The 24,282-nt window shown below is 36.4% G+C and overlaps 1 protein-coding gene across 1 annotated transcript; it reads left to right on the top strand.

Moving 5' to 3' along the window:
• Window positions 1-10,212: 10,212 nt before the first annotated feature.
• Window positions 10,213-21,492, top strand: LOC148192184 (uncharacterized). Its single transcript, XM_088100040.1, has 7 exons — window positions 10,213-10,843; window positions 15,827-16,599; window positions 16,705-16,949; window positions 17,385-17,722; window positions 17,813-18,173; window positions 18,522-19,464; window positions 21,394-21,492. The coding sequence occupies exons 1-7, from the start codon at window positions 10,213-10,215 to the stop codon at window positions 21,490-21,492; spliced, it is 3,390 nt and encodes a 1,129-aa protein (XP_087956166.1).
• The last annotated feature ends 2,790 nt before the right edge of the window (window positions 21,493-24,282 follow it).

The following is a 24,282-nucleotide window of genomic DNA, read 5'->3' as shown; positions in this document are numbered from 1 at the left end:
TGGGCTTGGACCTAATTTTCTGTAATTTACGAATAATATATAAGCTTTAGGGTTTCCTAGGGTTAGGTATCTTTGGCTGGAACGAAGCAAACACTCTCTCTTCCACCCCTTTGAAGGAGGATCTTGGATGCTCAGGCTTCCTCTTCACCTTTCTAGGGTTTTATCTTTCATTCTTTCATTGTTATTCATCTAGGTTCACCATGCATATGGTGAACTAAACTCTTATGTTTGTTGGGGAATCAATGTAATCTTTTGAAGCTCTCATATATGGAATTTGTTTTTACATCTTTTATTTAAGACCTATGCTTTCTTTCATCATTAGTTAGGGTTTTTCCTCTTTGCTTAATGCTTGCGTTGTTTAACTCATTCGATGCATGATTATTGGTTTTGTCGATACGGGCACGTACGGGGAAGCCTAGATCCGGGGAATTTCTCCCAATATTATATTGGTTGTCGTTAAGCTCCTGCACTTATGAACTAATTATTAGGAATGCTAGGAATTGTATGAACTCGTAATTAGGGAGAAGCCTTCTTGAAAGGTACTTTAGAGAGTGGCATTAACAATGATGATTTGAATGTTGAATTCCTAAAATATATGAGAGTGGATAAGATGAAATTGACCCCAACAACATATTCATACATATATTTCATTGAAAGTGTTTATCTTTTGCTTTTGCCATTGATCAAAACTTCATGCATACATATTTAATTTTCGTCTTTTGCATATAAAAATCCAAATATTTCGTCTTTAAGTCTTAGCTAATCAATAAACCACTCAACTAAAGTAGGCCGTGAGTCCTTTGGGAAGAACGATACTTGGTCTTACCAAGTTTATTACTTGAACGATTCGGTCATACTTGCCGATTGAAAAACAAGTTTGTGACATCATATTTTGGTGATCATAAATTTGTCCATCATCCCGCCACCTCGACGTCTATATAGAATTATCGACGTCGGCCCCCATGTCATAGACTTCTATATGCCTGACAGGTAGGTGAAAAGTTATTTTTTCCGCCATATAAACGTCTAATCCCGCTATCTAACGTCTAAATGGCCTGATAAGGTAGGTGAAAAGTTGTTTTGGACGTCGACTCCCCTTACGTTCGACGTCTATATACACCACGAATATTAATTTTTAAATCGAATGGATGTCATATTAGTGAGATCCCCTACGTCTAGTCGAGAATACACGTCGGTGCCGCCTGCGCCCGACGTCTTGGTTCCTGTTAAATTAGAAATCGAACCCGCGATTACGCGCACTTTATCGTCTTCCTTCTCGCCTTTTCTCTCCGCGGCATTGCATTTCCAGGTGCTATTTGTCTCTTTTTAACCATTTAAACTTACTTTTACTCCGATTAAATTAGTCTTTGATGGATTATGTTCTATTTGAACCGATTAAAATGTGTTTTCGTTGTGTTTTGGTGTAGTTTTTCTCATGTCTTTGGGTAGCGTAGTAGCACCTTCTCCCTTTGCTAGTTTTCTCGTAAGGAACACTAGTGCAGCGAAGGGAAACGACCGCGGTTGTTTTTGAATATACGTCGCGGTTTTAGAACCGCGGCATATACGGGCGAGGTAAAAAGTCTGGGACTTTAGGCCGCGGTTACAACCGCGATAATAACCTGGGGATATGACAACGGTTCTTTCTTGAACCACGACCAAAACCCCCTTTTTTTTAAAAAAAAATTCTGTGTAACCTTTGGTCGCGGTTCCAACTATGGTAATAACGAAAATTCGTCTAACCTTTCTACCTCGGTTTTGGCCACAACCGCGGCCTATTCTCCTGCAATTTTTTTTAATAGCAGGTCTGTTTTTGTGATATCCACTATCACAAAAACAGACCTGCATATAAAACAATATCATAACAACACATTTCAACAGATTCAACACAATAGTCAATATTTACATCACACAATGTACAAAGTCTAATAACTATAAATCAACATGTTCTAATGTATTTTAAATCTAATAACTATGAACTATTATATAATCTAACTAAATGTTTTGCAATTGCTTTCCTCAGAAATGTAAGTGGCTTCTCAGGAATTGGAGTAGAAGTCTTGAATCTCTGCACAAGACAATTGTTATTAATTAGTGTATATGAATTCCAAATGTTGGAGAAAATCAAAATTCATTAAATTTAAATATTATCATTTCCCAGCCTCTTGTGATATAGGCACGAATAATGTGGGTCAATCAATACATTACATAGTATCCACACTCATATGAACCATTATGTCTGTTACACTACAATATACCATCACAATTGTAAATAGTTAGTGAAAATCATTAAAACAAAACAACTATAAGAAAGTATGGCTTTAGCATATGTCAAACCTTGAGAGCAATCCATGCAAACTTTCTACTGTTAGCAATTGATCTCCCAACCAACATCATACTTGCTGAAATAGAACTATATATAAAAAAAAGGTTTTAGCATTCATTTATCTAACTAAGAAAGTCCAAACATTGAGGTTCTTACCAATCAACTGCTTGTCTGAGATGTTTGGGAGGAGACTTGTGCAATTAGCAGAACCACAAAGCATAACTCTCCTGTACAGAAATAACAAGTAGCTGTCAGTGGTGCCTGAAATTCATAATAACTTAATTATTATATATTAAAATCACATATGGAACTTTATTATGTTAACAAAGTTCACTTATCCAGATATATAAGGAATAAAAAGTATGTTCTTCCCGCTTGTAATCTACAATCAATTCAATTATACAATCAATTCAATTATACAATCAAACAATTAATAAACATTCCATTTATCAATTCAAACATTCAATCATACATAATTATTCATATTCAACACACAAAAAATTAAAAATTAACAAAATGAAAATTAATAAACAGAATAATACAATCATACAATCAAACAATTAATAAGCATTCAAATTATCAATTCAAACATTCAATCATACAATATTATTCATATTCAACACACAAAAAATTAAAAATTAACAAAATGAAAATTAATAAACAGAATAATACAATCATACAATCATACAATTAATAAGCATTCAAATTATAAATTCAAACATTCAATCATACAATATTATTCATATTCAACCTACACAAAAATTAAAAATGCACAAAATGAAAATTAATAAACAGAATAATAGGAACCTGGGAGCGTGAAAAACCACAAAATAATGAAGAAGATTGAACAACCCGCAGTCTGAACGGAACAAATTTAAAATAAAAAACACAATACCTACAAAAAAATACAACAAAACGTAAGTTTGATAATCCGAATCAATAAAAAAAACGTATCAAACCAACCCAACTAAAAAAAATCGAAAAAACTCTGGCGACCAAAGCCAAATTTGATCGGATACAAATGTAGGTGATGAAAAATGAGGAAGGAAGTCCTTTTACAATGACGGGGGCAGCGCAACGGTGGCGGAAGAAAGAATGGAGAAAGATCGCGGCGGCAAGAACGTCGTTGCAGAGAAAATGGCTGGAGACTTTTCGCGTTCAAAACTGTTCGAGGAAGATGAAACTATTCACTCTGTAATATTCTTTTTAACGTAATCAAATGTTACTACCGCGGTTCATTAGAAAATCGCGGTAATAGAGGGGATACGGCCTCGGTTCCCAACATAACCGAGGCCTATTCTCTTAAAAAAAATTTAAAATTGTTCTGAAATGGTAATTTTGAAATTTGTTTTCAACCTTTATGATGCGGTTCCCCGCCCAACCGAGGCCTATTCTCTTAAATGTTTAAAAAACTTTCAGATCAGGGAATAGGCCGCGGTTCCCCCAAGAAACGAGGCCTATTCCCTGACGGTCTGACTTCAAAATTTATTTCAGGACTTCTTTGGCGGGAATTTCAGAATTTTGCAAGGACAATAGACCGCGGTTCCCCCCAGAATCGAGGCCTATTCCCTAACGGTCTGACTTCAAATTTATTTCAGGACTGCTTTGGCGGGAATTTCAGAATTTTGCAGGGACAATAGATCGCGGTTCCCCCCAGAACCGAGGCCTATTCCTTGACGGTCTGACTTCAAATATATTTCAGACTAACTTAGGTGGGAATGTCAGAATTTTGCAAGGACAATAGGTCGTGGTTCCCCTAGAACCGAGGCCTATTCCCTGACGGTTTGACTTCAATTTATTTCAGACTGACTTGGGTGAGAATGTCAGAATATACGGTCTAAAGGTACATACGACCGTGGTACTGTTGCAATCGAGGCCTATACTGTCGATATAATTTCAAAAATGCCACCACGCAATATTATGCTTCGGGTTCTGGTTAACCGATGCATAATGTGCGCGGTAATAGATCAATTTTTTACTAGTGGAAAGCTTGCGTCTTTTGGTTGTCTTATAGCATTTCAACCCAAAAACTGAACCTAGGTCCTTGCCTAGTTCTCATGTCACCGTATTCGTTTTCATTGTCGGTTGGAATGGAACTAGGCAAGGAACTAAATTCGGTTTTCGGTTGAAATGCCATAAGAGATCCAAAAGACACAAGCTTTTCTTATGACGAAACTAGCAAAGAAAGAAGGTGCTACTACGCTACCCAAAGACATGACCTGTAGTAAACGTCGGTTAATGCCATGTCCGATGTCTATAGAACCCTTAGACGTCGGTTTGGTGTAATCTGACGTCTATACAGACGTCAGACCTATAGAGTCTGACGTCCCATTAACGTCACCATAAAGACGTCGGATCAGGATTTGACGTTAAAAGCCCAAAATAACAAACTTCTAAAGCTCTTTCTGCACTAGTGAAAACTAGGCAAATTTGCCTTAGATATTATGGATCTAGGCAAAAAAATTTCAAAAGACAAGTCGTGGGGGGCCTAGACGACTTCCAATGAAGAAGTTGTGCCCCCTACACGACTTCACCCTGTAGCATTGACCAGGGTTGAAGTCGTGCACTCCAAAAAAAACTTTGTGTCGTTGTAATCGATTACCAAACATTGTAATTGTTTACCTGCTGAAGTCGTGTAAGGGAAAGGGGAAGAAATCTGAATGGTAGGAGGCAGGAGGAAGCAAGCCGGACGGTAGGAGGCAGGTGGAATCAGGCCGAACGACAGAAGGTTGATAGGATATAAGGCAGTAGGACGCGAGCCGAACGATTAAGGCAATGGGCTTGAAGGTCCGAAAAGTTAAGTGGGGGTGAAGGACCGAACGGTTAAGGGTACGGGGGTGCAGGACGGAACGGATAAGGGTGTTGAGGGAAGGAGCCGAACGAATAAGGGATTTATCGAATGGTTAAGAGCGTTGGGGGAAGGAGGCTATTGGTTGATTATGGGAATTGTTGTGTCTTAGTTTGGGAAGGGTTTCTGTTGTAAAAGGGAAACCCTTCCCAAACTAAGACACAACAGTTCCCTTGTTCAACCGACCGACTCCTTTCCCCAACGCCCTTAACCGTTTGGTTTTGATCCACCACACACTTAACAGTTCGGTCCTTCACCCCCACTTCCTTCACCTTTCGGACCTTCACCCCCATTCCCTTAAACCGTTCTGTACTTCACCGTTCGGCTCGCGTCCCCTGCTTTATATCCTATCAGCCTTCCACTGTTCGGCTCGCTTCCCCCTGCCTCTTACCGTTCGGCTTACTTCCCCCTTTCCCTACACGACTTCAGCACGTTGTAATCGATTACAATGCTTGGTAATCGATTACAACGACATGAAGTCGTTTTTGGGGTGCACGACTTCAACCCTGGTCAAATGAATAGTGTGAAGTCGTGCAAGGGAGCCACAACTTCTTCATTGGAAGTCGTCTAGCCCCCCACGACTTGTCTATTTTCGTATTTCGAAAATTTTTTGCCTAGTTTCGTAATATCTAAGGCAAATTTGCCTAGTTTCACTAGTGCAGTTAAGGGAAACGACATCGGTTATTTTGGCTCATAGACAGCGGTTCCTGAACCGAGGCATATACAGGCGAGACAAAAAGTCTACCCCTTTTTACCGCGGTTGTGAACGGAGGTAGTATTGTAGAGTTTACTGCCTCGATTGGGACCTAAACCAAGGCAATAAAGTGCTTTTTTCTTTTGCGCAACCTTTTCTCGCCACATCTTCCCTCTTCCGAGCACTCCCATTGTAATTCACCTCCCCTTCCTCCGCCTCATACTTAAACCCCAACCCCATCACCTCATTGTCAACATCATCCACAACAGTCCCAAAATCCCCATCCCCAGAAACATCCTTCCAACACCCACGAAGCCCATTACAAAATTTTATTTTATTTTTAAAAGAAAAAAAGAATTTGGCTGGAAGTGTAAATCTAGCAAACTAAAGGGAATTACATTAAAGGGAATTACGTTAAGATGAAATGAAATTGTATGTTGTTGATATGATCTTGGGTTTAAGGCCACTTGTAATCATTATTATCCCAGAGGTACCCAAGGAAAGCTTGGCGGCATCCAAGCTTGGAAAATACGTCCGTTTAAGGAATATCTGAGTCAACGAGTGAGCCGAGTTGCAATTCAGCCCAACTCGGTTGTCGTTAGCCTCCGAGCTTCCCATCACCACCGTCAGAACTTGTTTGTACGCGTAGAAGAACCTCTTCATCGCCACCTTAATCGCCTGCAACAGGTGAACCTTCTCGAACACGCTCTTCGAGACATACAGTTTCATCGCTGCTTCTTGAACTCTCAGTCCTCCCTTCGAATCCACCTACACCTCCAATATCTTCGGCCATGTGCCTCAGATCTCTGCACATTTTCGTCACTTCCACCAATTCCTTTGACCTAAAAGCAGAAAGACGTCGTTTTGGAACCTCTCTAACGGTTGTCGGAGCTGGAAGGCGCTATCTAGGGGTGTTCGTGGAGAGGAAGGCGTTGTCTGGGGGTGTTCGTGAAGAGGAAGGCGCTGTTTGGGGGTTTTCGTGGAGAGGAAGGTGTTGTCTAGGGGTGTTTGTGGATAGGAAGGAGAGTTCGCGTAAAGAAGAAGAAGAAAACTGTTGGTTATACGCTTCGGTTCCCCTGCATAACCGAGGTAATAACCCATTTTCGAAAAGTTTGTCAGATGAAAAGTGATGACTTAGGGCATGGACCCATCACTAGAAGTATGGCTAGAAGAATTTAAGAAGAGCTTGAAGATATGGACACAACAGGACACGTTCTTTTCCTTCAATTTAAGTGGAATTTGGAGACACCAAGAGAAGGGGTAAAACTGTCCAGTTGATGGTCAAAATTGCTAGCTGCACCACCACTCTTTGCTAAGCACACCACAGCAGCACCTCCACCCCTCAACACCATTAGCTCACGTGCTGCTTTAGTTTTAAGCACATTTTTCATAAATCTTTCACATTTTACACATGGGTCATTCCCTTTCTTACTCGTTGCAGCTCCATGGATCACATATAAATTCATGGTAGCCACCCTTGTCAAAATACTTTTGAGAATATTGAATTTTAATCTGCTGATGCATTTTCCAGCACCTAAAACTCCGCCCAAAAGTCATCCCAATGAGCTTCCCTTCTCCATCTAGCTTCCTTCCAGTGGAAGGCCGCCTGAGCTAGTTCTCCACCTCCCAAACAGCTCCTCAATCATCACTTACGCTACTGCCTTTTCACTCTGCATCTCCGCTGCCATCTCTGGATTCTACTTCCCGCTGCATCCAATCTATCATTCTCGTTGGAGCAACTTCATCAAGAGGTATTCAGAGCTTAGGTTCTGCATCACGCTCCAGCTAAGTCAATTGTTACTTCATTCTGTCATCACCATTTCCTTCGTGCTCTTCATTTTGTGCACACTGTTTCATTGCAACTTTAATTCCAGTAGTTTTCATTTACATCGTTTCTTTATTCCAACTTTTACTTGATTTATTTCATCATTTTAATCGGTTCAATCTTTGTCTTGAGTATTTTAATTTTGCAATCTTATTCAGTCATGTCCAGTCATGTGCATTTGCTGTAATTTTGTCAAAATTCTGAGTAAGTTTGGTGCCTGGGTGAATCTGCATATCTGGAATGGTTTTTCAATAGATGCACATCACAAGAGCAATGATGAATGAGCTTAGTGCATCTTGAATTCCATCACAGTGCAGTTCCAGTTAACGCAGAATTCAAATCTGTTTTGAATTTGATTTAAAATTTGTTTTCTGAAATGCACCGTGTGAAATTAAAATTGGCGATGTTTGAGTTACTGTAATGTGATGTGTGCATACCATATGAACAATGAATTGTCCAAGACAATCAATCTGGTTGCACCATTCTACAGAATCCATAACTCATTTAAGCAGCTTGACCGAACTGCACCTCTCTTTGATTGTTGCTTCTGAATTTTTTTGTTTTTGAATCTGTCCAATTTAGAAATCCCCGTTGGACATCTTTTCAGTCATTCCTAGCGTATTGTTCAACTTTCAATCACTGTCCTAGAGTCATAAAAGTTGTTTTCAGCTCAATTTGAATCTTCTGTGAAAATTTGGTTGGTGAATTAGACCAATTTTGGTGTTAAAGAGCAACTCATACAGTGAATTTTTGAGTTACAAGTGTTTAGCCTCGGCTGGCAGCTTATACAAGTTCCATTTGATAAAACAAAGTTGCTCAAGTCATAAAATTAAGTGTTCAAGCTTGTTTGTGCAAAATTGTTAGCCAAACCACCAAATTTTCAACATTTTTCTGAAAATAAGTTGCTCTTTTCTGCATAAATGTTTGCTGGTTTGGTACATCTATAATTGAGTGAGAATTGGTAGCAAAAGCTTGATCAAATTGCCTTAAAAGAAATCTCAAATGTAAAGAAAGAAAATGAGAACAAGCACTCTTAAAAAGCTGATCAAAACAAGTGCCAATTCTGAATTACCAATTATGTACCAGTATCAGAATTTCTCTTAGGCATTTCATCGAACAGTTTTGCCTATTTGGAAACTGAGCTCGATTTAGCTGTATATGCAACTTGTATTCGTTTATTTGCTTTTTAAATGCACTCTAGAGCCTTTCCTAAGATCATTTTGAGTGCCACCCGTTATTGCTAACCTTTAATTGCTTGATTTGAATTGTTTGAAAATTCTGCACATAAGCTGTTTGATCAAATCACAGTTGTGCATTCTAGTTCTGCAAATTTTTGGCAGCAGCAGAGTTGTTTCTTTTCTACACTCGAAACTGATTGATGGTGGTTCTTTTGAGCTCTTTGTTGAGTGCATAAGTATCTCAGGTGGTCCTACAACACTGGTAGCATCTTAGGCAGTGGATTGGAGCAAGGAAAGATCAACTTTGGAGTTGATTTTTGGTGCAGCAGGACCACGTTTTTCACTGGTCTGCATAAATTCTGGTGGCTGCAAACAACAACATATTTTCACTCTGCAGCTGAAAGATTTGCATGAATCACTTCTGATTCATTTCTTGTTTGAGAGCAACCAAAGCTGCCACATTAAACTACCTTGTGTTCTTCCAAATTTTGTTGTTGTTTCCATTGTATTATTTTTTTTATTTTCTTTTCCATTCTTGTAAGTTGGCCATTTCAAGCAAGTGAAGTGGAAGAGCTCATAAGTGTTCTTCCCTCATTTGCTAACTTGACTTAAAGTCTCATCATTTTAAAATTGGTAGACGGTGAGTGTGTCTTAGATCTAAAAAGTCTAAGCCTCACCTAGGAGACCTCACCTTTAATTTCGTTTTAATTTTGCAAGTTTCGCATAGGAAGTCTTAGAGTCCGTCCTTAGAGTCTAAGGTTTTCTTTCTTTGTGTTTGTTTGTGTCTCCATATATTTAGTGAATTTAGAAGTGATTTTGATTTAAAGACTTTTAGAAAGTAACTAAGGACATATTTGGCAAGGCAAGACTTGGTACTTAAGTGACCTACAAGGTCCACCTCTCTTACCTGGAATATTGCCCTCAAGTGAACTCTCTTAGTCTTTACTTCAAGAAAATTTTTAAGTTCATAAAATGTCTGGAAGACATTCCCCTAGAATTAATGAGGAACCTAAAGATCAATTTTGTTTTCAAACTCTTGCCAATCAACTCAAAGAAATTGAAAGGAAAATAGGGCAAGAAAAGATTCAAAGAGAATTGCACAATGCCATGGTTACTAATGAGTTGAAAATGCTAAGAGATGAACAAGTTCAATATAGGGAGAGAAGCATGAGTGGAGAATCCCAAAGTGAGCAAGAAAACTTAAGAGTAGGAGATTACTATCCTTCTTCATCAAGAAGGCATAGGCGTGACTATGAAAATCCTCCTCCTCCTCCTAAGGAAGTCAATGTGGTATTGCCTCATTTTCATGGGAAAGATAACATTGAGGCTTACCTTGACTGGGAAATGAAAGTAGAGCAAATATTTGCCTGTCAACAAGTGTCGGAGGAAAGGAAAGTCTCTCTAGCTACCCTTAGTTTTCAAGGGTATGCAATGTATTGGTGGACTGCTCTAGTCAAAGAGAGACTGAGACAACAACTTCCTCCCATTAAATATTGGAATGAACTCACAGCTGCTCTCAAGAAAAGGCACATTCCCTCTTACTATAAAAGGGAACTTATGGATAAGCTCCAAAAGTTGCAACAAAAGTCTATGTCTGTTGAAGGCTATAGACAACAAATGGAGCTATATATAATGAGAGCAGGGATCACAGAGGCAGAGGAAACTACTTTAGCTAGATTTTTGAGTGGGTTAAATTTGGACATAAGGGATAAAGTTGAACTTCTACCTTATAGAGGTTTGAATGAACTTGTTCAAATGTGTATAAAGGTAAAACAACAAAATCAGCGAAAAATTTCTGCCAAAAGATTTCAGTCTCCCTTTGAACCGAAATTTACTAAAGCAAAAGAACCCCTCAAACCTCTAGCCAAAATAGTTGAAAAACCAAACAAAGAGTCATCTTCACACACTCACACAAGTGATATAAAGTGTTTCAAGTGTTTAGGTAGGGGTCATATAGCTGCTGTCGGAACAATCGGTACCGTTATAGAGTCGCGCAGCGGAATAAAATACTCGGAAAGCGTGTTACGGTCACAAATCAAGTTTTGATAGTCCGTTTTAGAAAAACAATTTTCTTAGAGAAAATTTATCAAACAGTTGATATGCGTAAAATGTAAAGAGTATAGAGAGCAAGAAAATTCAACACAGAATTTTTATCCTGGTTCGATTCAAAAGAATCTACGTCCAGTTGTTAATCACTATAAAAAGTGATTAACGTTTTCACTAAAAACAGTTTTACAAATTACAATAAGAGTGAACAAAAACAAATAAAAAACCTTCCTTCGACGAACGAACCGGAAGATGACCACCTTGCCAACTCGAAGAGAACCGCTCCGACTATCGACACACGAAACGCGAGCTTCTCCTATTCACGAGACCAGGCAAAGCACTTGAACTAGCTTTTTAGAACTTCCTCAGATAACACTGTATTCTCAAAAGCTCAGAGTTCTCTTCTTAGAGTTTTGGAAGAACCTTATATAGCCAACTATTCTGAATTCGCAGATATGAATTATAATTGCCGCAGATAATCGATTATTGTTAGTGATAATCGATTATTTGAGTCCGTTACAGGGTTTTTCAAAAGTGATAATCGATTATCCTGAGGAATAATCGATTATTCCAGAAACTTTGGCAGTTCTCATCAGAACCAGTGATAATCGATTATTTGGAGTAATAATCGATTATTCCAGACCAACAGGGTTTTCAGAAAAGCTCAGGATAATCGATTATAGCTTCTAATAATCGATTAAATGCGTAACAGTTCTGGAAGTACAAGTTTTTCTAAGTATTACATGTTTAAAGCCTTTCCTAATACATTTATTATCTACAAAGTGCTTTTAAAACAATTAGAATAGTCTATCTTGTTGCAGCATCATCAAAATCATTTATCTTCAAATTTACTAATGTTCCTCATTGGTAACAATCTCCCCCTTTTTGATGATGATCAAAAATCACTTTTTAAAAGCAACTTTGGGTTATCTGCAAAAGATACAAACTAACACACAACAAGAAGAGTTAGTAGTAACTGCACATATTTCTCCCCCTTTTTGATCATAAGCAAAAAGAGTCATAATGCTCCCCCTTAATATGAGCTCCCCCTCAATTAAACAATGTATGTACTAAAACAATAGATCATATTATTCATGAAAACATTAAAGATTACAAGGGCACATAAAGCAAGACATGAACATGATAAAACATCCTAGGAATTCAAAACAAAAATTTCTCCCCCTAAATGTGATATTTCCCTTAAACTTAAAAACAGATTCTGAAAAATATTTTAAGATCTATTTAGTCCAATGCAATGCAGAAATACTTACAATGCAATATTAGCTTAAATGAATGTGATCACAGTTACTATAGGTTTTAACAAGAAAGCATTCCAGCTAGCACAATCAGTTCAAAAACTAATTTTGACAGCACAAATTTCAACTTCCCAAACACCAACTGATTCATGCACTCTCATATCCCAATTTATTCAACTTCATAAATTTAGCTATGCATATCAAAACAACATATGCAAAAATTCAATCACAAGAGCTGATTCAGGTTTTATCTTTCAACATTTTTGAACAAAATAATTTACATCAAAATTATGCAAATTTGATCCAATCATTTACTGCATCCAAGCTCTCAATGTATATTATCATAGCTCATTCGTTATGCATTTGAACTTAAAAGCACATTTCCACATAACCAACTTTGAAATAGAAATGACAATTTAATTTTCACATGTCTTAATCATCCAAAATTGCTAATGAAAATCTGTCAGCCAACTCATTTAAATGACTTTTTCATAGTTTTGATGCTTGACAGAGATTACACCAAAGGTACCTTCAAAGTACTCATGAAATTGAATACTAAGCTAGTTAAACACAAATTCAATAGATAGTTATCAATAAAGCACTGAAATAACAATGCACATGGCTTTACATGACATGAGTGAAATTCAGAACATGAATATCTTAAATAGATGAATTTCACTTGATCAAAATGTGTAAACAGACAAGAACACACCACAGGATGAATAACATAGTGATGAACATATCATTTGCCTAACTAGAAATGAATATAACATTAATTAAATAATGGAAGATCAAGTAAAAACAAGATGCAACATCATAGTTTAAACAACACTTAGCTCAAATACTTGGTGCTTGAACGAAGGCTTTTGGATACCACTTGATGGAGTTACATCCTGGCTTGTAGCATCAATTCAAAGAGCAGAATACCATAGATCTCTCTTATCTTTTTGAAAACTTAACCTACAAAGTAAAAACAATATAGTTTTTGTACCCATAATCTCATTTGGGTCCTTTGAGGTTAGAGACATATTACTCTATAACAGGAATCCAAGCATATTTTCCATTTGGAACATCAAAATGTTTAATTCTACATTTGTTTGAAGTATGTCCCTTTTTCATGCAATAAAAACAACAAACATCATGCACTTTATTTTTCACAAAAGTCCCTTTCTCAACCCAAACTCTACGAGTTCTCTTAACTTTAGACTTTTTATGATGATGCATGTTTATATTTCTAACATTACTCTTTCTAAAAACATTTTGAACATGTGAGATAGGCTTGATTCCTTTAGAAAGTAAATTTTCCAGTATATCAATGTCAAACATGTGACTTTTACAAGATAAACACTCAACAGGTGGTACAATAACATCAGATTCAGATAATTTAGTTTCTAGATTACTAACTTTGTTTCTCAAAACAACTTCGTCATCTAGTACTTTTTCATACTTCAATTTCAATTCATTATGCTCTTTCTTTAGCTTTTTATGAGCAAGATCAAGTTTTTCAGATTCATTTAACAAATCAAGAAATGCCTTTTGTAAATCAAATTCATCACTTGACTCTAAGCTAGAATCACTTACTTGGCTTCCTGCATCTTCTGAGTCTGCCATTAAGCACAAATTAGCTTCTTCATCTGAATTGCTTGAACTTGAAGAACTAGAAGCATTCTCTTCCCAAGCTATGTAAGCTTTCTTCTTCTTTGGAGATTTTCTCTCCTTCTTTTCTTCACTCTTCCTATTCTTAGGACAATCATTCTTCACATGTCCTCTTTCTCCACATCCATAGCATTTAACGCTTGATGGAGATCCTTGATTTTCTTTCCTTTCTCCACGGTATTTGTCTTTTCCCTTTGCTTTCATAAATTTAGCAAACTTCTTAATCATAAGACTCATATTTTCCTCATCGTCATCGGAATCATCGTCCTCAATTCTCTTAGAACTTTTTCCTTTTGAGATTTCAGACTTGAAGGCAAGCGTCTTTCTTTTGCCTTGATCCTCTTCTGTAGTTAATCTTCTTAGCTCAAGCTCATGCTCACGAAGTTTTCCAAAGAGAATCGCCGTTGACATTTGAGTGAGGTTTTGAGACTCCGAAATGGCAGTCACCTTTGGTTGCCAAGACCTGTCTAATGATTTCAATATTTTCACATTCAATTCATCAGTGTCAAAAGTCTTACCCAAACCTGTCAGGTGGTTCACAATGTGAGTGAAACGCTTCTGGACATCAGATATTGTTTCTCCAGGCTGCATTCTGAACATCTCATACTCCTGAATGAGCGTGTTCTTCCTTGCACGTTTCACGTCGTCTGTACCCTCATGTGTGACTTTGAGGACCTCCCACATCTCCTGTGCTGTCTTACACACTGAAATTCTATAAAATTCATCAAGTACTACAGCAGATGAAATAATATTACGAGCCTTAATATCAAATTGGGCTCTTCTATTTTCCTCAGGAGTCCAATTAAAGTATGGTTTTTCTACTTCTACACCATCAACAGTTCTTTTAGGAATATAGGGACCATTTAGCACAGCTTCCCAGATCCCATAAAAATTTCCATTCTGACTTTCCAGAATGCATAGTTATCACCAGTAAAAAGAGGTGGTCTGTTGATGGATGCACCCTCAGCATATACCTGATTTTGATGACCGGCCATTTTCGCAAAAGTTTGAAAGAATATCAAAGCAAGCTCTGATACCAATTGTCGGAACAATCGGTACCGTTATAGAGTCGCGCAGCGGAATAAAATACTCGTAAAGCGTGTTACGGTCACAAATCAAGTTTTGATAGTCCGTTTTAGAAAAACAATTTTCTTAGAGAAAATTTATCAAACAGTTGATATGCGTAAAATGTAAAGAGTATCGAGAGCAAGAAAATTCAACACAGAATTTTTATCCTGGTTCGATTCAAAAGAATCTACGTCCAATTGTTAATCACTATAAAAAGTGATTAACGTTTTCACTAAAAACAGTTTTACAAATTACAATAAGAGTGAACAAAAACAAATAAAAAACCTTCCTTCGACGAACGAACCGGAAGATGACCACCTTGCCAACTCGAAGAGAACCGCTCCGACTATCGACACACGAAACGCGAGCTTCTCCTATTCACGAGACCAGGCAAAGCACTTGAACTAGCTTTTTAGAACTTCCTCAGATAACACTGTATTCTCAAAAGCTCAGAGTTCTCTTCTTAGAGTTTTGGAAGAACCTTATATAGCCAACTATTCTGAATTCGCAGATATGAATTATAATTGCCGCAGATAATCGATTATTGTTAGTGATAATCGATTATTTGAGTCCGTTACAGGGTTTTTCAAAAGTGATAATCGATTATCCTGAGGAATAATCGATTATTCCAGAAACTTTGGCAGTTCTCATCAGAACCAGTGATAATCGATTATTTGGAGTAATAATCGATTATTCCAGACCAACAGGGTTTTCAGAAAAGCTCAGGATAATCGATTATAGCTTCTAATAATCGATTAAATGCGTAACAGTTCTGGAAGTACAAGTTTTTCTAAGTATTACATGTTTAAAGCCTTTCCTAATACATTTATTATCTACAAAGTGCTTTTAAAACAATTAGAATAGTCTATCTTGTTGCAGCATCATCAAAATCATTTATCTTCAAATTTACCAATGTTCCTCATTGGTAACAGCTGCTCAATGTCCTACTAAAAGAACCATTCTTTTAAAGGGAAAGGACATCTATAGCAGTGAAAGTGAATCCCCCACCAGTGATAGTGAGAGTGAAACGGAAAAAGAAGAGGAAGTGTTTGCGGATGATTGTCAACTTCTCATGGTGATAAGGGTGCTTAGCAGTCAACCAAGTCTGGAACAACTATCACAAAGAGAGAACATCTTTCATACAAGGTGTAAAATTCAAGAAAACTATTGTTCTCTCATTATTGATAGTGGTTCTTGCTGCAATTGTTGTAGTACCAGACTAGTTGAAAAGCTGAATCTTGCTGTAATACCCCATCCCAAACCTTATAGACTTCATTGGCTAAATGAAGATGGGGACATTACAGTCAAGAATCAAGTTAAAGTGGCTCTATCCATAGGGAACTTCAAAGATGAAGTTGTTTGTGATGTAGTTCCTATGGAAGCTTGCCATGTGCTATTGGGAAGACCATGGCAATTTGATCATAACACTATACACCATGGTCTTACCAATACCATAACTGTGCACAAACAAGACAAGAAATTTGTGCTTCAACCTTTGACACCTACTCAAGTGGCACAAGATCAAGCACAAATGAAGTCCGCTAGGGATCAGGAAAAGAAACAAAAAAAGAAAAAAATTCCAAAACAAGAGAGCGGAGTAGTCATTAGGGAAGAAAGAGAGGTGATAGAGTCCCGTGTTCCTTCCCACAAGGTCACTCAACATGAAGTTCTTTTAAATAAAAAGACTTTAAACAATACACTTCAAGTTGAGCAACCTTCATACCTTCTTCTTTGCCAAGGAACACTCACCTGCACATCTAGTGAAACTCAGACTACTACTCTTTCTCTTTCAATACAAAAACTTTTGAAGGAATTTGATGATCTATTTCCCAAAGAAATTCCAAATGGGCTTCCACCATTAAGAGGAATAGAACATCAAATTGACTTCATGCCAGGGGCAACTCTTCCTAATAGGCCTGCCTATAGGACTAATCCCCAAGAAACCAAAGAGATTGAGTCACAAGTCCAAGAATTACTAGATAAGGGTTTGGTTCAAAAGAGCCTCAGCCCCTGTGCTGTACCTGTGTTGTTGGTGCCAAAAAAGGATGGGAAGTGGTGCATGTGTTGTGATTGTAGGGCTATCAACAACATCACAATAAAGTATAGACATCCCATCCCTAGACTTGATGATATGTTAGATGAATTACATGGGGCTCAAATTTTCTCAAAAATAGATCTTAAGAGCGGATATCACCAAATTCGAATCAAAGAAGGTGATGAGTGGAAAACTGCTTTTAAGACTAAGTTTGGGTTATATGAGTGGCTAGTAATGCCTTTTGGTCTTACAAATGCCCCAAGTACATTCATGAGACTTATGAATCATGTTTTAAGGGATTGCATTGGGAAGTTTGTAGTTGTTTATTTTGATGACATATTGGTATATAGTCAAGATTTGCAGAATCATGAAAAACATTTGAGAGTTGTTCTAATAATTCTTAGAACCAATAAATTCTTTGCAAATCTTGACAAATGCACCTTTTGTGTTGATAGTGTCATCTTTCTCGGTTTTGTAGTCAATAAAAGTGGGGTCCATGTTGATCCTGAGAAAATAAAGGCCATCCAAGAATGGCCAACTCCAAAGAATGTAGGAGAAGTTAGGAGTTTTCATGGATTGGCAAGCTTTTATAGAAGATTTGTGCCTAACTTCTCTAGTCTAGCTTCACCTCTCAGTGAGTTGGTGAAAAAGGATGTTACATTCATTTGGGGAGACAAACAACAAAAGGCTTTCGAGCTACTTAAAGAGAAGCTCACTCAAGCTCCCATTCTAGCTCTTCCAAATTTTGCCAAAACTTTTGAGTTAGAATGTGATGCTTCTGGACACGGAATAGGTGCTGTGTTATTACAAGAGGGACACCCAATTGCTTATTTTAGTGAAAAACTTCATGGTGCTTCTTGTAATTACCCCACCTATGTCAAAGAGCTCTATGCTCTTGTGAGGGCTCTTCAAACTTGGGAACACTATCTTGTTTCCAAGGAGTTTATTATTCATAGTGATCATGAATCACTAAAATATCTGAAGAGCCAACACAAGTTGCAAAAGAGACATGCTAGGTGGTTGGAATTCATTGAACAGTTCACTTATGTTATCAAATACAAGAAAGGAAAGGCTAATATAGTGGCAGATGCTTTGTCAAGAAGAAATATCTTACTAGCCACTTTAGGAGCTCAAATTCTTGGGTTTGATAACATAAAAGAATTGTATACTCAAGATAGTGACTTTGCCACCTTATATGAGGAATGTTTGCAAAAGCCACAAGGAGGATTCTATGTAAGAGATGAGTATCTTTTCAAAGAGGGCAAAATTTGTATACCCCAAGGCTCACAAAGAAAACTCCTTGTCAAAGAAATGCATGAGGGAGGGTTGATGGGGCATTTTGGGGTTGATAAAACCTTAAGCATGCTAAAAGAGAAATTCTTTTGGCCCCACATGAGGAGAGAAGTCCAAAGGCATTGTTTCAAGTGCATTACTTGTTTAACATCCAAATCTAGAGCAATGCCTCATGGTCTTTACAGTCCCTTACCCATTGCTTCAACTCCTTGGGAAGATATTAGCATGGATTTTGTCTTAGGACTACCCAAAACATCAAGGGGTTTTGATTCTATTTTTGTGGTTGTGGATCGTTTTAGCAAAATGGCTCATTTTATACCATGCCACAAGATAGATGATGCAAGTAATGTGGCTAGGTTATTCTTTCGAGATGTGGTTAGACTTCATGGACTACCTAGGGTCATCATTTCTGATAGAGATTCAAAATTTCTTAGTCACTTTTGGAGAACCTTATGGTCTCGATTAGGGACTAAGCTGTCTTTCTCTACTACTTGTCATCCTCAAACAGATGGTCAAACTGAAGTAGTAAATAGATCTCTATCCACTCTATTAAGAGTAGTCCTCAAGGGTAACCACAAATCTTGGGATGAGTATCTTCCACATGTGGAGTTTGCTTATAATAGGGTAGTTCATCGAACTACCAAAATATCTCCTTTTGAGGCTGTATACGGTTTTAATCCTCTCACACCTCTGGATTTGATTTTCTTACCTTCTTCACATGAGTTTGTTCATCAAGAGGGAATATCTAAATCCAAATTCATTAAAACTTTTCATGAGAGGATTAGTAATCAAATACAACTACAAAGTGAGAGATATGCTAAGTATCATAATAAGGGTAAAAAGGAAGTCATTTTCAATGAAGGTGACTTAGTTTGGCTTCACCTTCGAAAGGAAAGATTTCCTATTCAAAGGAAGTCCAAATTAAGTCCTCGAGGAGATGGTCCTTTTAAAGTCCTTAAGAAGGTCAACAATAATGCTTATCAATTAGACCTTCCATCAGAATATGGTGTCCATTCTACTTTTAATGTTACTGATCTTCGTCCTTTTGCAGGAGTTGATACAGATGATGATTTAGATTTGAGGACAAATCCTCTTCAAGGGGAAGGAGATGATGACTTAGGGCATGGATCCATCACTAGAAGTATGGCTAGAAGAATTCAAGAAGAGCTTGAAGATATGGACACAACAGGACACGTTCTTTTCCTTCAATTTAAGTGGAATTTGGAGACACCAAGAGAAGGGGTAAAAATGTCCAGTTGATGGTCAAAATTGCTAGCTGCACCACCACTCTTTGCTAAGCACACCACAGCAGCACCTCCGCCCCTCAACACCATTAGCTCACGTGCTGCTTTAGTTTTAAGCACATTTTTCATAAATCTTTCACATTTTACACATGGGTCATTCCCTTTCTTACTCGTTATTTTCGAAAAGTTTGTCAGATGAAAAGTCTGACTTACAGAAGAGAGAGGAGATCTAGATTTTTGCAGGGTTATATGTCTCGGTTCTCCTATAACCGAGGCAATAACTCTCTTACGCTTCGGTTCTCCCTCAACCGAAGCATATAAATTCACAATAACTACGAAGCATATATAAGGCGTGTTAAAATCCTCTTTTTCTACTAGTGTTTATAAAAAAAACAGACTTTAGAAATTCATGGAAGTTTGTAAGAAGTTTATCTTGCTTTCTATTTTGAATCAAGTGATTTACACTACGTGTTTATCTTTTTCTTCTGGGAGTGGTGGAACCACCGGTCTAATTGCAGTTAGAAGCCAAAGTATACAAAAAAATTAACAAAGAATACAGAGAAAAATAGTGATTAAAAAAGAAAATTTTGTTCGCCTGTCTCAATTTAAGATGCCCCTTACATATTTATCTTTTAAGTAACTATGACACGTATTTTCATTCATTTATATATATTATAAAAATAAAATTATTATAAAAAAAGTTTTATATATTTAAAAAAAGAATAAAATATAAAGAAAGATAATATTAAATAAGTGTAAAAAATTTATGTGAATCAGAGAGTATTCTTTCTCTTATATTTTTGCAAATATTCATACTAAAATATATATTATATTCTAAATAATTATTAATTAGTTAATGTGAAAGATGGACCGTTAGAATTATTTACAATCTTTAAAATAATAACAAAAGGATAATACTAAACTATCTTATCAAAAATAAAGACATACCACTACATATCCTTACAATATATATATATATATATATATATATATATATATATATATATATATATATATATATATATATATATATATTAAATATCTTTATAGATCAACTGCCAACCAGAAATATTTGACCTAATTATCTTAATATTTAAAATATTCAAAATATAATATACATTACAAAGAGACGGGGACCAACTCTTAGAATCGGAATTTTTAATCATATAGATATAAATAACGACTTTGGTAAAGAAAAAAAATTACTTATGCAAAAATAAGAATAATTGATAAAACAAAATTTAGGGACACTTCGTATAGTTGGTTATTATAACTTGTCACCGTATTTAAAACTAAAACCAAATCAAAAGTGTACACGCATAGGTCAAATCAAAATACACTTCCTAATTCACTTTTTTTTGGTTGATTTAAGTTCGAAGACTAAGGCTGTTCTTCTGGGAGTATTTGAGGGAGATGATTTGGGGGAGATGATTTGGGGGATTTAAGTGAATTTGAGGGTAATTTTTTAGTTATTTTTTTGAGTAGATTTGTGAGTAATTGAGAGTGGATTTGGGAGTAAAATTTGTGAGAATTAGTGTAGGATTTGATTGATGTGATAGATTTAAAAAATTAGTTTAATTGGTAAAAATTAAAGATTACCAAAATGTCCCTAGTTATTAAAGTAATATAAAATGATATTTATTAATGTTATATTTAATTGTAAAAATGTTTATAAAGAGACAAAAATTATAAATAATTTTTAAAATCAATTTTTAAAAAATATAAAAATTATAATGTAGTAAAATGAATTTATTTTTAAATGTAATATTTATTTGTAATATAATTTACTACAATGTATTTATTATTTGTAATATAAATTTACATACCAATTTATTGTTCTTGCAAGTGATGGGTAAGTGTTTTATTTTGTATGTTAATTTGCTTATTTTGGATTTTCCTTTATTGACTTTTTGTTTTTCTGATTTAGGTGTGGGATGTGCTAAGCAACGAGGAGGTTTCCTCAATTGTGTGGGCAGCAGACACTGAAAATGAAGCAGCAAGGGTTGTTGTGGAAGCAGCAGCTTAAGGAGCAAGGGCTGTTGTGGAAATCATTGCAAATCCTCGCATATTAGCGAGATGGCTTCAACAGTATAATCCCGCAAATCGTTGGATTTCTATCTGAGCAAATCGTCGCAAATCCACGCAAAGGAACAACGCTGTCTTTTGAAATTCATCGTCGCTTATTCGCGTACACAGTACATTCACTCCAAATGAACAGAGGCTAAATCTCAACTTATTTTTTTATAATATCTAATTATAATTAATTCATGTACATAACCTAAAAACACTAGTAGCAACAAATTATAAATTCCATATTTAACTTGGAATTTTAAACAAAGAATCAATCGATTAAAAAAACCAATTGAATCCCATTGTTATTGAATTAGCTTGTTCAAAGGCTTGAATCACCGTAAAAAAGGTAATATAGTTTTTTCAACTTTTTATCATTAATTGTGTTCAATATTCAATCTTTGGATGAGTAGTGGACCTTCCTGCTTCTGGCAGGTCCTTTTCATACTTTTCAACTAACATAGTCTTATTGCCCTTTTTTTTTTTGTTTAAAATTCAAATCCACACAAAGTTATGCTTTCATGCTTCAATCAATAAGGTCATGATCGATAGAAACAATTCACGTGACCTGTTTTCTACATTTAAAGAAGAAAATATGGGCACCAATGTGTTATATCATTATTAAGTAATTTATACTAATTTTATTCTAATAAAAGAATTTTAAAAAATCCAAACCACTTATATTAATAAATAAAAAGCATTTCAAAGAATTGAAAGAGATAATATATTTAAATTATCAATTGTTAAATAATATAAGATTATTAAGTATATGATAGCAGAAGTTTTTCGTTAATAATAATTTGGTTTAATGTCTCTGTAGGTCCTTATTTTGGTCCAGAATTTCAATTAAGTCCTCTTTCTTTTTGCCGTCTCAATTGGATCCCCATTTTTGTAAAATTGGAGCAATTAAAGGCCTGCCGTCAAATTAGACAAACGACCGTTTAATTGTGCGTTACGTGGCATGGACAATGTTTTCACTAATCACACGTGGAATTAAAAAAGAGTTTTGTATTAAAAATTTGGATTGAATCAGATTTAGGGAAGGGCAAAATGGATAAAATGTAAAAATTTAAGTGCAGCCCCAAGGTCGCGTAAGGGAAAACTCTTTCCCATCTCTTCTCTATTGCAGTTCAAAGCAAAACTCCATAAGCTTGAAGCTTCTTCCCTTTCTCCTTTGACGCAAACAGACTCAACGTTGGAGGAGAGAATATTCTGCGTTTTCGAGCACAGGCAGAGACCTTGTGGAGGGGCAGCGGAGGCGTGACGATAACAAATCGATGGAGCAGTAAGGTCGCAGCGACTGCACGAGGACGTTGGTCGGTCCGCTTCGTGGTGCAAGGAGGGAGGGTTCGTTTCGGCATCTTAATGGTCGTTCTCGTGGGTGGTGGGGATCACATTCTTGGTTGAGTTTCAGATTAGGTTTTTTTTTTCAAATTGAAATTAGGGATTTGATTCATCTGTTTTCTCTGCAGATTGATTCATTTGGGAATTAGGGATTTGATTCATCTAGGAAAGGTCAGGACTTGGGATTGAACCAAGTGGCTTATGATGAGTCAACCATGCCATCGTCTATATGTTCTTGTACCGGTGTCCTGAAGCAGTGTTACAAGAATTCCATTCATCTGTAATTAGTGGATTATTTGATGATCTTCCACATCATTGCAACATTTGTGGCTTTAGACTTAGATGGGAACTAGAGATATGAATACTGGAAGGGGTCCCATCATTCATGCAAATTGCTTATCATCATTCATGCAAATTTCTTAACAAATAACTTGATTTCAAGTGTCCCTGAGATGGTAAGACTTATTACTTGATATTCGTGGACAAAAACGGGGTTTTGTTTAAGTTCAATGTAACACACCTTTCACTCGCAACATGATGATGGAACATCAGGAAAGCTTGGATGAGGGAGATAAATGCTCCAGAGATTAACAATATAAAAACCAGAACTTTAACGAAGGAAACACAGAACTGCATCTCCTTCGCCTTCCTCGAACTGCATCTCCACCGCCACTCTGGTTGTGTGTGAGAAGGAGAGGGGAAGACCAATTACTGAAGTGGGAATCGTAATGAGTTTTTCCACTGTGCCCTTTTCCTAAAGCTGATTTAACCTCATTTTTTAAAACAAAACTCGTTTTTAATGCCACGTGATATTAGTGAAAACACTGTCCATGCCACGTCGCACAATTTAACGGCCGTTTGTCCAATTTGACGGCAGGCCTTTAATTGCTCCAATTTTACAAAAATGAGGACCCAATTGAGATGGTAAAAAAAAAGGAAACTAAATTGAGATTCTGGGCCAAAATAAGGACTTACAGAGACATTAAACCTAATAATTTTGATGTTGACGGAAAAAAACCTTTTGGAAGTATCTATATGCTCCAAATATCTCACTCAGTGGTGCAGTGTTGGCGTATGTCCAACCCGGATACTGTAGTCCTATCCAACGCAATTGAGGAGTTACTTTCTTTCAATATCACAACTTTATATCTTTAAACAAATATTTAGATACATACGTGTTTATTATTTAATGTCGGGAAGTGTCTTGGAATAAAATTACCATAAATAGAATTATTTAATTGCTTCTTTCATGCTAAAGTTAAAAATGACTCTTTACTTAAATCATTAATAATTCAAGAAGATAATTAGACTCACGTTTTAACAAGTTTTTAAAAACTTAAATAATGAATAAATAAAAATATTTACACATTTATTATGATTAAATAATGTTTTTACATGATAC

Source organism: Vigna umbellata, chromosome 10, assembly GCF_029865625.1.
Source record: "Vigna umbellata cultivar VRB3 chromosome 10, Vumbellata_1.0, whole genome shotgun sequence".
NCBI classification, from domain to species: domain Eukaryota; kingdom Viridiplantae; phylum Streptophyta; class Magnoliopsida; order Fabales; family Fabaceae; genus Vigna; species Vigna umbellata.
Note: the sequence above shows the minus strand (reverse complement) of the source record. Positions and strands in the feature narration are given on the sequence as shown.

Bases quoted from the DNA above. Each gene is read 5' to 3' on its own strand.
- LOC148192184 (XM_088100040.1), top strand. From the start codon at position 10,213: ATGAAAGTAGAGCAAATATTTGCCTGTCAACAAGTGTCGGAGGAAAGG. The intron at 18,174-18,521 runs GTATCTTTTCAA...GGATCGTTTTAG, and splicing joins GGATTCTATGTAAGAGATGA to CAAAATGGCTCATTTTATAC. The intron at 19,465-21,393 runs GTAAAAATGTCC...TTTCTGATTTAG, and splicing joins TGGAGACACCAAGAGAAGGG to GTGTGGGATGTGCTAAGCAA.